At 43.1% G+C, this 13,213-nt stretch overlaps 1 protein-coding gene across 1 annotated transcript; it reads left to right on the top strand.

Annotated features, from left to right (window-relative positions):
• The first annotated feature begins 182 nt into the window (after positions 1-182).
• MKRN2 (makorin ring finger protein 2) lies at positions 183-10,099 on the top strand. The gene is made up of 7 exons (XM_009585243.1): positions 183-308; positions 1,985-2,163; positions 2,936-3,240; positions 4,763-4,977; positions 6,505-6,615; positions 8,769-8,913; positions 9,563-10,099. The coding sequence occupies exons 1-7, from the start codon at positions 187-189 to the stop codon at positions 9,704-9,706; spliced, it is 1,221 nt and encodes a 406-aa protein (XP_009583538.1). The 5' UTR covers positions 183-186; the 3' UTR covers positions 9,707-10,099.
• The last annotated feature ends 3,114 nt before the right edge of the window (positions 10,100-13,213 follow it).

Genomic DNA, 13,213 nt, shown 5'->3' with positions numbered 1-13,213 from the left:
GGCTGCGGGTGCGGGGAGCTGTTAGGGTCCCGGTCCCGGGGCGCGGCCTCCTGCGCGGGGTCTTTGTTCCGAGAAAGGAGCGAGGCCGGGCGGGGGCGGAAATGCTTGTCAAAGTTTCCTCTGGGAAGTAAAACGTTCCTAGGCGCAGACTTCTCTGACCAGAACCGCTTCTCCCCCAGGTACTATATGCAAGGAGTGTGTCGGGAGGGGAACAAGTGTCTCTTCTCGCACGACTTATCTACGAGCAAATCCTCCACCATCTGCAAGTACTACCAGAAGGGACAGTGTGCCTATGGAGCTCGGTGCAGGTAAAGACCCGGCTCCTTTTGGAACAGTGAGTTCGGAAGAACTGGGCATAATCATCACGTGCGGTCAGCTTTACACTCCAGGGAATCAAAGATCAAGATAAGACTTTTTACACGACAAAGGGAATGAAATAACATATTACAGATGAGCTTTTTCTCCCCTGACCAAAACCAGCTTATGGATGCAGTATTATAGTTTTACTCTGTCTTGGCTTCAGCAATTATTTTACTCTGTAGAAGTTAAACTTCAGGTTTCACATATGTTTTTATCTGGTTCTTGTTATAGTAAGACCTATTAAATGCAAAAGCCAGAGTCTCAGGTGTGCAGCTTCACATGAAATAGTGTTTGGCTGTGTGGTTTGCTTTCCGCGTGACTGAAGTGGCTGGAAGCGGGCAGTGTTCCGGCAGTGCTTCACTCGCTTCTCCTGATGTAGCTGGTAGACCCCTTCATGCAGATTCCAATGCGCAGTTTTGGGGACTTTCAGTTCTGTCTTAGAGCAAAGTGGTTTTTTCACGCTCCCCTCGGTTTGGTGGGAAAGCTGAACAGTACCACACCTTTTCCTGAAGTCTTCTGCTTAAAACTCCTTGAGAAACGCTCTAGTAAATACTATGCATTAGTTAATGTTGTTACATTCCATCAGGGATGTGCCACAGGGCAGCCCGTGGCTCCTTGGTGGAAAAATTCTGGTCACGGATGAGAAGCCTGTGTTTGTACCTTCCCCTGACAACAACAGGGGATCTTGTGGCACTGCTGCGATTGCAATGGCTTAGTTATATTTCCTTTCCTTTGCTTAGTTCGTGGTACCAAACTTGGATCAGGAGACTGAACATCGGTGATTTTTGTAGCTTCTGTTAGCTGCTCGCATTGAACTGGTAATGTATAATGTTGCTGGCGGCCGTGTTATTCACGGGGGCCACCTCATACGCCGACTGGACCGTAATGATGGCGGCAAAGCGTGTTGAGGTTTCACTCCAGCTGTTCTGCTCTAGTTCAGGGCACTCGATGCACATAAGCAATTTGTACGTACGGCACGTCTGTGGGCACTAAGTACAGGACCAGAAACAGATACAGAGAATATTTTTGTTCCCATCAAAAAACTCTAGGGTTCAGGTGTTTCCATGGCTTTACTGGACCAGGCTCTTTACTGCACTGATTGCTTCTGCTCTGCTGCTGGAGTATATTTCCATAGCTTTACCGGATGTTTCGAGTCCTTTCCTATCCCATATGCAAATACTGCATCTTCACCTGTGGTGTTGGAGCATAAAGTCTAAGTGTTGCTGCTTGTAAAGGGAAAACAAGACCATGAAATGTCACTCCTTCCTGCACAGCATTTTGACGTTCCTTCTCTGAGAAATGCCAGCAAACCTGTTTGTGCGAGGGGATGACGAAGATCTAATTTAATATGCACATGAATAATGTCCTTTCAGCTATGCTGGCTGTCTCTGGAGAAGAAACTATAGGTGTGCTTTCAGAGGCATCCGTTTTCTGAGGCTGAGAAACCTTTTAGTCTGGCTTTGAAAGAGACTGAGCAGTTCAGTCGACTTGTCAGAAAAATCCTTCAAAAAAACAAAAGTAGCTATTCAGTTTTATTTTGTTGAAATATTCATCAGGGGAGCTGTCCCGCCGCTGTGCCAAGTTTAACCTTTGTAACACTTGTTGTGTCTTTTTCCTGTCGCAGGTATGATCACACCAGACTTCCCGCGTCGGGGGCTGCAGCGGCCCCTGCGCCGCCTCCCCTCTCATCGGCAGCGCTGCACAACCCTCGCCATCCTCCCGAGCACGGCGCGCCGATAATCAGGAGCAAACTGCACGAGACTGGCAAACGGGAGAAGAAAACGCTAGTGCTCAGGGACAGAAGTGAGTGGGAGCGGTGCGGTGCTCGTCCTCCTTGATGCTTGATAGGAGTTAGATAGTTTTTCTCCTTTTATTACTTGAGTTTCGTGGACAGCTGGGGAGGTGCAGTCGGACTTCCTAGCCGATGAGGCCTCTTTCCTGGAAAAGCTTGTGCCTGTCAGCACTTTTTAATGACCGTGTCTAGCTGACTGGCTTTTAGCTTGGTGTTCCCTGAAGGATGTTTTCTTTTGGGGTGTTTTTTTGTTTTAATTTGGGTTTTTTGGTTAAAATATCTCTGCCCCTCAGATCTTTTCGTGCAGTTTGTTCTCAGCGTGAGGGCGTTTGAAATGGCTGCTTTGTGCCAGGGTACCTGGCACGTGCTCTGTGGAGGATTGTTCCTGAGGGCTGGCACAGAGGCACGGAGACATCCGTCCACGCCTGACAGGCAGGGTGGCGGAGCCGAGCCCCCCTGCCGCCTGCACGCTGCTCCCGCCCGTTCTCGCTGTCGCACTGAACGGGCCAGTTGCCCTAATATGAAATGAGAGGATTTTTTAGCCTATTTGTGAACAGAAAACAGCTGAAGAAATCTTGAAATCGAACTTTTCTGTAGATAGTTTGTGAAAATCCTTGTGATTTGTGAGCAAAAGGGGCTTAGAGATGAGATTTCATTGAGAAGAAAACTTTTAAAAAAAAAAAAAACCAAACTGGTAATCGTTGGAAAGAAAGTATATGGAGCTTCTTGTGTGGGCTTTGTGCAGGGTCTTCTATGGTTCATATTATGTTTCTGTTTCCCAAGATCTGTGTGGCTTGAATGAAGAAAAGCAGAAACCCAGTGCCACAAGCGATGTGGTGTGTTGCAGTGACCAAAATGACAACCTGGAAATGAAGCCCCATTCGTATTTGGAAGCTATTTGCAGCGGACTGGAAGATCCGGTAGCTGGAAGCTCCTGTGCTGATGGAGAGCAGCTGTGTCCTTACGCTGCAGCGGGAGCGTGCCACTTCGGAGATCGCTGCCTTTACCTCCACGGAGACGTGTGTGAGATATGTGGATTGCAAGTACTTCACCCTTTCGACCAAGAACAGAGGAAGGCTCACGAGATGGTAATACTAACATGAAATCGGTGTGAGATTTGCCTTGCTAAGTGCAAGATTTGGTTTGTTTGCTCTAAAATCCAAAGATGTGTTTTGTAGAAGAGCCTGTTGTTCCAAAGAGCTTTTGGTTTATTGTTTATCTACTATAAAATGATTCTGAGTGGTCTGTTCAAGCATCTGGGGCTTAATTGGTAATGATGATGCAGATAGCCTTTTTACAGCAACTTCTTTTCTTCCCATTTCATCCTTACGGGAAACTTGCCTGCAGCCTTCTCTCAGAACACCCTAAAACTCTACCAGGAAAATGTCTTTTGTAGCTTACACGACGTCTCAATGGTACGTTGTGTACAGTGGGGGAGAGGAACTGTGGGCTGCTGGTGCCTTCTGAGAGATCGCCCTGCCGGTCTGCTGAGTCGCCTCTTCAGGTGTCTCCTCTTGGCCGTGGCTGATTTCAGGGCAGGGTCAGGTAGGGACAGACAAAGATTTTGGAGCTGAACTTGAGGTAGGATGGCTGGAGGGTCTGGATGAGGAATTGTTTGGGTAAAGACAGGCTTAAGGGGCTGCTCTTTTCTCTGCCTGGCTACCAGATTAGGTCAGGGCTGGTCAGGAACAGGAGTTCTCAAGGCCGAGGAGGAGAAAGACCAGTTAGTAGTTACTGAATCGTGAGTGTCTCCAGAATCTGGAGTAGAATCCAAGGGGTTAAAAATCTCAGCTTTTGTGCAGTCGATGTGTACTTGCAAAACGTGCTGGTGTAGGAGTTCTCACTTCTCCCGGGAGCTCGTTGGTATCTGGCAGGGTATCGCGTCACCGCTGCTCTCAGGTGCTTGGCTCCGGAGGCGGAGCTGTGTGTTGGATGAGAAGGTGCAGTAGTCAGAATGCTGCTGTTAATGTGGAATTATTTTGTGTCCTTTTTTTTATTATTATAATTTAAAGTCTTTTAAATTTCTTTCACTTGTCAAGTCCTGAGAACTTTGAAAATCGAGAGGTAAAACTATGCAGATATAACCACCGGCTCACCTTATAGTGCTGTGAAAGTGTAAATTGGTTATTGATTGTCACTACTGGGATACTGTGCTGAGAAATGCTGAAGGAAAGCCTGTAATGAGAGACTAATTCCTTAGCGAGGGTAAAACTTAATATCCGGTGAGTGAGCGTGGCCCTCATGCTAAGCAGAGTAACATCTTGAGTGTGGCACCCATTCTGGACCCTGAACTAGGTTTGTGGGGTATTTGAAGCATTTCCTTGTGCAAATCCTGTTCTGTGACAGAGATATAGAAAGGTGTAAATGAAGAGTGTTCAGGCAGTTTTACTTCTGATACTCCCGAAGCTGCAGGGAACACTGAAGGGCTGAAATATGTGATTGAATTTCATGTTCTTAAAATTAAATTATGATGATGAAGGGTAGGAATGATGCTGTTAATCAGCATACCTTATTTTTCCTGTAATAGATCCCTTTCCTAGACACTTTTGTTGTACAAGGAACAGGCTTATATATGGACTGCAGTAACCAATGACGTCTCTCCTGTGACAGATGTGCATGGCGACATTTGAGCATGACATGGAGAAGGCCTTTGCCTTTCAGGCAAGCCAGGACAAAGTGTGCAGTATCTGCATGGAAGTGGTGTACGAGAAACCATCAGCCTCCGAGAGGAGGTTTGGGATCCTTTCCAACTGCAATCACACCTACTGCTTGTCTTGCATCCGGCAGTGGAGATGTGCCAAGCAGTTCGAGAATCCGATCATAAAGTAAGCTGATGTTAACCAGAGTCTCTTCTCTGTGGCCTGTGTCAGTGAGAGGGGCTCTCCAGTGTGCCTTGACTTGGTACGGAAATAAAACGGGTGATAGGGGATTCCGTAGCTGTAAATATTAACATAGCCCTTAATAAGATCTGAGCTCAAAAATCCTGGTCCAGGTGCTGGCAAATTCCTGTGAGAACTGCCTTCAAGACCAGCAGGACGCATCAGGTGTCCTTTGGTCACAGTTCCCTTACATGCTGTGGTTCCCTGCGGGAAGAGCTCGGCCCTCTGTAACTTAGCCCTCTCTCGTTGCGTTGTCGGTGGGGCAAAGCGTACACGCGTAGGCTCTGGACGAGCTGAGACCTTGTTAACCTGTGCCCTGTGTGTAAAAACAGTAACTCCTTTTTTTCTATGTATGTATGTACTTAATTACTGGATTTTTCTCTAAATTATAGCTTACTCAAGCTAAATGTCCCACTAATCACACATTTATCTATATCTGAGTAAATGCCTTCATCTTCTAGCTCTATAAAAATGTATTCCAAACATGCTTCTCCTCAGATGAGAGAATTTAAAACTTCCAATTAGGGCAATTTCCTTTTTTGAGCATCTCTTTGAAAACCCTCTCAGGTTACAAGCGTGCTGAGGAAAAGGTGGGAAATATTTTCAGTCTTCTGCCAAAATAGACTTTTCTGCACAACTTTCATTATAAATTGCATTGAAGTGAACGTTCGCTCCTTAGGGCATAACCTGTATTGGAGTTGAGCTTCTGTTGGACAGGTACTGAGATATTCTGCCTACAGTAAGGACTGTGAGGGTTTTTTTCAGAAACAGCGCCCTGGAATCCGTTTTGAGTATGGATTAAATACCAACACAAATTCTTCAAACGTGTTCTTTATATTTCTCCATCATGGTGAACATGCCGGTTGTTGCAGAGTTAATCTAAAGGAGGGACTTGGCTTAGTTCTAAAAGCACTGCCTGCTGGAGACCAGGTGTTCTGGGGGAGTTATGGGGAGGGGTAATAACGCCTTTCCTGGGCTTGTTGAGGTACCTGAAGTTGATCTTAGTTCCTCATGTAGAAATCCATCCCATAAAACCACTAAGTGAACAACTCATCACTGCTGGTAGGAGTCAGATCACATTTCAAAAGGCTTAGAGACCTTCCTTTTTCTTTTTTCAACTGGTTCGGCTTTCTGCTGCGCGGGAGCTGCAGTACTCGCGTAATAGTTACGGTTTAGTTCTGCATATTGGGGTTCGCAGATACAGTTTATTTCTGCATATTGAGGAAATACCTGTTAGTTTTGCTCAAGTCTAGAAACAAACGCGAGGTATCGCAAGCCCTGACTGCACTGAATTGGATTATTTCAACTGAAACTAGTAACAAATGTGCACGGGTGTGTGAGGAGATGTCTGCTGCTTGAGTGTGACAAACCGTCTCCCTTTCCCTCAGGAGACTGCTCTTTCTGGCTGATTTATTGAGGAGTATTACTCTTGGAAAGTAACGGAGCATTGCTGTTTTGTCTTGATCCATTAAGGTCTTGCCCGGAGTGCCGTGTGATATCCGAGTTTGTCATTCCCAGTGCGTATTGGGTAGAAGACCAGGAGAAGAAAAATGAGCTGATTGAGGCATTTAAGCAGGGAGTGGGGTAAGTTCAGTAACCGCAAATACTATTTACATTGTCCTTAAGACAGATACACTGAGACTTAGTCAATCAAAGTGCCTGTATTTTTAAACTTTATGTAATTACAAACCATTCTACAGGAAATTCTTAATCTCTGTTAATGCTTTTATTTAACTTTGTGACTGCTACGAAAAGGTCTGTGGCGTAATTATAGATCAGAAATTATTCAAACTCACTGTGCTCTGAAATGTTGAAGCTATTTCAGTTCACTTGGCAAAATTGGCTTCATGCGTTTTCTGTTGATCCCTTAGACATAATTGCCCGGAAGGTTGTCAGTTACTGAGGAAAACAAATAGGGAAGGAAAATGTAATAGTCTCTTGAAGTATGGGGTAGAAATTCACGGGGCTTTTGTAATGTCTACTGGAAATGGAAAATACTACGTGACTGCATTCCTTTTATTGTCTAGTAACGATTTGCCCGGTGCTTGGAGCACTGGGAGCGGTCTGCTGACGGGTGGTTTGACAGCAGCTTTGCCTGGAACGTGTAAGGCTCTGTAGCTGGCAGAGCAGTAAGATACCGTTACTTATCTCCTTGCTCGCTCTTTTTAAGGTAAACAAGCAGAGTGTGCTTGACCCGAGTGAGCGATGACCACTTTGCTGAAGGTTGTGCAGCTTTATTCGGTGATGTGCACCAACCTTTAAACATGCCCCTTGGAATACAGAAAAAAATAGGCCTAGCTTAAAACTGTGTGTAGCTGTTGCTACTAGCTTCTCAGCCGCCTGGGAAGCTTTAAGTCTCTGAAGTCCTGTTTTAACACACGGAAGAATTGTTGACAGCAGTACTGCTCCATTAAATGAATCCAGCATCTTGTCTTGTTTTATCTTATAGTCAGGCAAAATATTTAAATAAAATTAATCACTTTAAACAGAGGTTCTTCAGATACGGTTTGTTTTCAATACCCTATTGCTGTCGTGGGTTTTCATTTTAATTCATAAGGACTTTGAATTGCGGGTGGTAAGTTGCGCTCAAAAGCCTCAGCTTAGCTTAGTGCAGTTTTTAAATGGCCGTGTTCTCTGCAAGGTGAGCTTTTGTGTTACTGGAACAGAGGTGCTGGGTGGTGCTAGAAGTTGGGTTTGGCTCTTGTCAGGAAGAGAATACAAAAAGGGTTTTTGCCCAAGTGCTCGGCTAAGACTAATACATTGTGTTGTAGATAGATAGAATTTCTGTACCAAAGAGGTTTTTATGGATAGATCTCTTGGCAGTCAGTTCAACTTGAGGATTTAGTATTGTATGGAATGAAAAAATGCTAATAAAGAGGAGTCTAAGCTAAGAGCAGGGGTCATGCCAGCACAAATCCAATCCGCTTTATATGCCAGCGCAGGAGGGAAGAAGTCAGATCTAGAAACCTGGAAGTCACAGACCACTTGAGTTCCAAATGGAGACAAATTCATTCTGCTTTTAATGCACTGGTTGGGGGCTTTTGGTTGTTTTGGATTTATTATTATTGTTGTGCTTTCTTCTCCATTTAGTTGTTGTTGATAGACTGCATTTATGCCTTAGGAACCAGTTTTACCACTATTTGCATATTAATGCAAGTTCAATTGCATTTTCTCTGCCGTTTCCTCTTCAGATGTTTTTCATTGTAGAACAATCCATCAGCCCCTGGCCACCACCTTACCATTGAAAGGAACACCCTTACAAAAATGTGCTACACAGCCAGAACAGCTTAGTTGAACCACCAACCTGATGGAAACTTTAATGAAGTATTATCATAGAACTTCGAAAGGAGATGATGAGAGGAACTGGTGCATAAAAATGTAGCGGTAGAAAATACAGGAGAGGAACGTTGCTAGAGAAATAGCGACAGATTTGTTCATTATGAACGTGCATGTGTAGGATCCGTGATCTTCTTTGAACATCCCTCACTTTCCATGTCTTACGATAGTTTAATTTTTTTTGACTTATGATGCTGTTCTTTTATGTATTTCTTTGTTTGCTTTTAATAATCTTTCCCATCTATTTTGACTACTGTCAGTTAGGGAATGGGAGACCAAAACTCCTGGTGTGTTATCAGGAGCAGTACTTTGCGTCACTGACTGGGGATGAGATAAGCAGAGTGAACTGTATCCATTTCCTACTAGCTGAAGGCAGTAACGCTCTCTTCTAATTAAATCAGGAAAAAACCCTGCAAGTACTTTGAACAAGGGAAAGGAACTTGCCCGTTTGGAGGAAAGTGTCTTTACCTTCATGCTTATCCAGATGGGACACGAGCTGAACCTGAAAAACCACGGAAACAGCTCAGCTCTGAGGGGACTGTGCGGGTAAGGGAATACTCCAGTCAAGTGTAATTAAAAACATTTTGAACGTGAAGTGTACCTCTTCAATATGTTTCATACCATGCTGGCCCTGGAGAAGTGAAGAAAGCATCCCTCAATTTTCCTTGAGGCACAGGTTTGTTATTAGGGAAAGGAGAAGGCACCTTTCATTTAATAGCAAGAATTTATTAGCGTTTATTTTTTCAACCAACCCTTCTCACGGCAAGAATTTCTTCTAAGGAATTCTGCCATTAAAGCTTTCACCGGCAGTATTAAAAACTCATCTCACTTGCCTGCATATAGCTGGCAATAAGACCAGCTAAAATGGTTAAAGCCGCCTCAAAAACTCGTTATGGCTTGGCCACCACCCTGAATGGTCAAGGCAGGCTTACAGCTTAATTTAGATACAGCTCATTAACACTGGCCAGTTTGACCTCACTATATTCATACTGTAACACTAGGGAGAGCGGTTGTCACTTTGAATTTAACAGCAAATGTTGCTGAGAGTGTTAGTAAATCCCAGCACAAACCCAGCGTTTGAATCTCAACTTCTGACTTTTTTTTTAATGAAGAAATAACACTGATAATGGAAAATACTGTGATAGAGCTGTGACAAGTACTGGTTCATGCTCAATCAGATTTTCTTCTATTCCAGTTCTTCAATTCTGTTCGCCTGTGGGACTTTATCGAAGACAGAGAAAGTAGGACTGTGACCAGCACAGACGATGAAGTAACAGAACTTGGAGAACTTTTCATGCACCTTTCTGGGGCCGATGAGGATTCTGCTACTTCTCAATAAAGAGAACCAAAGGTGCTGTCTTCTAGAGCAGTCTAGCTATTTATTTAGCAATGCTTTTACTTTCTACAGCACAGTTAGAATGAATGTGCCCTGTGGTTTACTTGTGCAGTCCTGGTAAAGTTTTCAGATAGTTTTTGTATGGCAACAAAAATACTAAAATATATTTAAATAGTTAAATTGATTGCATGGAAAAAAAATCCCTTAATCCCAAGAGGGTTTTCTCCCTTTTTGGCCTAACATATGCTGTCTTGTGCATTGAGTGGTAGTGTAATTACAGCTCCTCTCTTAACATTTAAAGCTTAAGCTGTTGAAAACTGTTGCTGAATCTATTTTGGGTGCTTTCTTTTTCCTACTAAATCAACTAAATGTATATCTACAAAAACCCACTGGGAATAATGGTCAGTGTAGCTTTTTCTTCCTTAAAAAGAAGATTTAAGAACTAATACACGATACCTCAAAGTAGTACCTAGAGCTCAGAATCAATTTTACTGTATTCTTATAGTGTGTCAGTAGCGGGGCCTGGACCCTGCCTGGCTCTCAAAGACTGCGCAAGTCAAGTTCCTACCCTTGTTTTAAAATAATTAAAGTGTATAGTGGCAGGAAGGGTCTCTTAGAGCACCCGTTGTAAAGCAAATACAACTGTACTGACAAATATATTCAGGCAGAGCAATGCTGGAGTCACAACACACAGCGAAATTAAATTTACAGCACAAATTGGATTTTGGAAACTCTATAATGAGCGATAGTTACTGCAACAGTAATAGTTAGATTTTTTTCTTCAATTTAACTAGTTCAGATGTATTTAACTGGAAGGGAAACCTTGATTCAGGTTAAATGAAGTAGCCAAAATGAAATGAAGTAACTGAATAATTTTCTGATCGCCTTACGTCAGTGATCTTATTGTTTGCAACTCTACAACATAAATAATTTCTGTTACAGAGGAAACAATTCTTTTTAACTGCTGCTTTTCTTAACTGTGCAGCTGATACTTGGGCTTTTCTATCCCCACGTACCTCTGGCACAGTGAGATCCCTTTCTGAAGCCGTTACACAGCCTTAGACCAGCCCCATTTCCAGGCACCTCCCGTTGCCCTGGCAGACAGTGCTGCTGAGAGCACAGGCAGAAGTTCAAACATTGCCCGCGCAAGGGACACTGAAGGCGGCTGCGCTGCAGCCTCTCCCCGGGCCCTCTCCGGAGCGCTCCCCGACCCTCCTGGCTCCCTCCCCTGGCGCAGTTCCTTAGGAGGTCCCTGGCTCCAGCCACCCATTTGCCTTTTTCAGATGAAGGACAACACTGCTAAAGGCCTGGGAGGTGGGGAGTGCTCTCTTCTGAGTTAATGGAATTGCTACTGGATTTTATTTTTGTTAAAAATATAATTCATGTTTGTGTTGCAAAAGCTTTGAGCAAAAGCAATTTGATTGTGAAATTGGATATAAGTAGTTAATTCTGCTAAAAGTAATTTGTATTAACTTTGCAGTTAAACTCAAAATTCAGTCTGGACAACTGAAATGGCCACTGAGTAACACAGCATTAACACACTTGAGTACAAGCAGAGCTTTCTCAAGCACATTCAGCATACAGTCTTAAAGTAAGCAGAGGGCCAATTTAACAAGGGCTTGAGGATAAGACTGCACACCCTTGGGAGGTTGCTTGTCTGCTTAAAGACTCGAGCATTTCAGAAAGCTTGATTGTTGAGACGACAGAAATTATTTGTATTGTGAAGCAAAGTATATTTAGAGACACTTGTGCAAAAAGCCTTATGTCAGCACGGCAAATAGGGCGCTGCTTTGTTGGTTAAAAACTAGGATCTAGGTCACTGTCGTAAAGCAAACAGCAGGAACCTTAATCTGGGATTCAAATATTTTTAAATGGCACCAAATTAGTGACTCCAGGATTATCTGCTTCATCTGCTGGTTGGCATTTCTGGGTCAAAACTGAAGCTGAGAAACATCCTGCATGAAAATACTGCATTTCTGTAAGGGTTCCAACAGAAGGGGGAGAACTCCCCCATCTCTGCTGGCCAGCAGTTCCCTCAAATTGAACATGCAAATTTTGCTCTCTGTTCTGACCTAGGAAATGTAACTTTTCCACAATTGTTTCTACTCTAAAGTTAATTTTTAACAATGCTCACTTGCTTGTATCTATAGCTTGTATCTGTAACAACTTACTCGTCAGGCAAGGTGAAGGATCACTAGAGAGATGATGTAGTCCTGCAAGATGAACGCTCAAAAGCACTTGCCCATAGTTTCTAACCCAAAATACTTACACCCCTTAGCCTCCCTGCTGAAGCTTGTTTCTAGCTGGTCTTACACATACTTTTTTCCCAGAGAGAAATATTTTCAGTAATAAAATATACCAAAAAAAGTCAATGGAGAGGATGTTCTTTACCTTAAACAAGACTTGTCTCAAGAAGACATAAACCAGGTAATAATAGTCTGAAATTAAAAAGAAAACTTGTTTTTCAAAGCTACCTAGGGACAACATAAAGAGAAGTTTTAATGTAAGAGTAGTAAGACTTAGAAACTCAGACCTTTTCAGTTCTTCACTTAGCAGCTTTCATCTAATTTGACATCAAGTGCTGGTCAAAGTAAGCCTATTTATCAAAAATATTTTAATTTTTCAAGAGACACAGAAACTGTGTTAAAAATCAGGAGTTAATGGTTTCTTTTTGGAAATTGGAGCTAAAGTAAAAGCAGCTTACCATTTCTCCTTTTTTTCCCCTTTTAAACTCTTTCTTATTAAAATGAAGGTAAAATAAGAGATAAATGATGTCTAGAGAGGGCTGCAGTTAAAATACCAAGAATATTATTAAAAATCATGCAGAACTACATGGAACAGTTTCCATATAGTTTACTATATTTACTTTTTAGCAAGCAAATTTTATGGTCATGCTCAATTATCACCTCAGGATTAATATTCCACCCTTCTTACAATGTTATACGATATGCTGAGGACAGTCAGTCTAGATATTATTTTTTAAGTATGTGTCTGGCTTATGTACTTCAAGTTCCTCTCTCCCCTTTCATAAGCGCATTGTAGGTTTTTTGCTTGCTGCAAATAAGAAGCTGAAGTGGCTGTTTTGACATTACAGGCTGTTAAGAGCTGCACATGTAAGCTGTCAAAATTCACAGCAAAAGTATTTTGCCTAACAAGTTTCAGGCAGCAGTTTAGGTTGAGATAACAGTGGTTACAGACATCTCGTCTCTTCACTCATGAGACCTCGGCAACGTATTCAGACAGGAGCCCCACACTTACCTGTGTGTGCAGAGAAACACACAAAATCCCAAGCTGGCTGTTAAGAGCTGCACATGTAAGCTGTCAAAATTCACAGCAAAAGTATTTTGCCTAACAAGTTTCAGGCAGCAGTTTAGGTTGAGATAACAGTGGTTACAGACATCTCGTCTCTTCACTCATGAGACCTCGGCAACGTATTCAGACAGGAGCCCCACACTTACCTGTGTGTGCAGAGAAACACACAAAATCCCAAGCTCCCATTCCAAGAACGGA

This window comes from Fulmarus glacialis, unplaced genomic scaffold (assembly GCF_000690835.1).
Source record: "Fulmarus glacialis isolate BGI_N327 unplaced genomic scaffold, ASM69083v1 scaffold34629, whole genome shotgun sequence".
Lineage (NCBI taxonomy): Eukaryota > Metazoa > Chordata > Aves > Procellariiformes > Procellariidae > Fulmarus > Fulmarus glacialis.
This window is presented reverse-complemented; position numbering and strand designations above follow the sequence as displayed.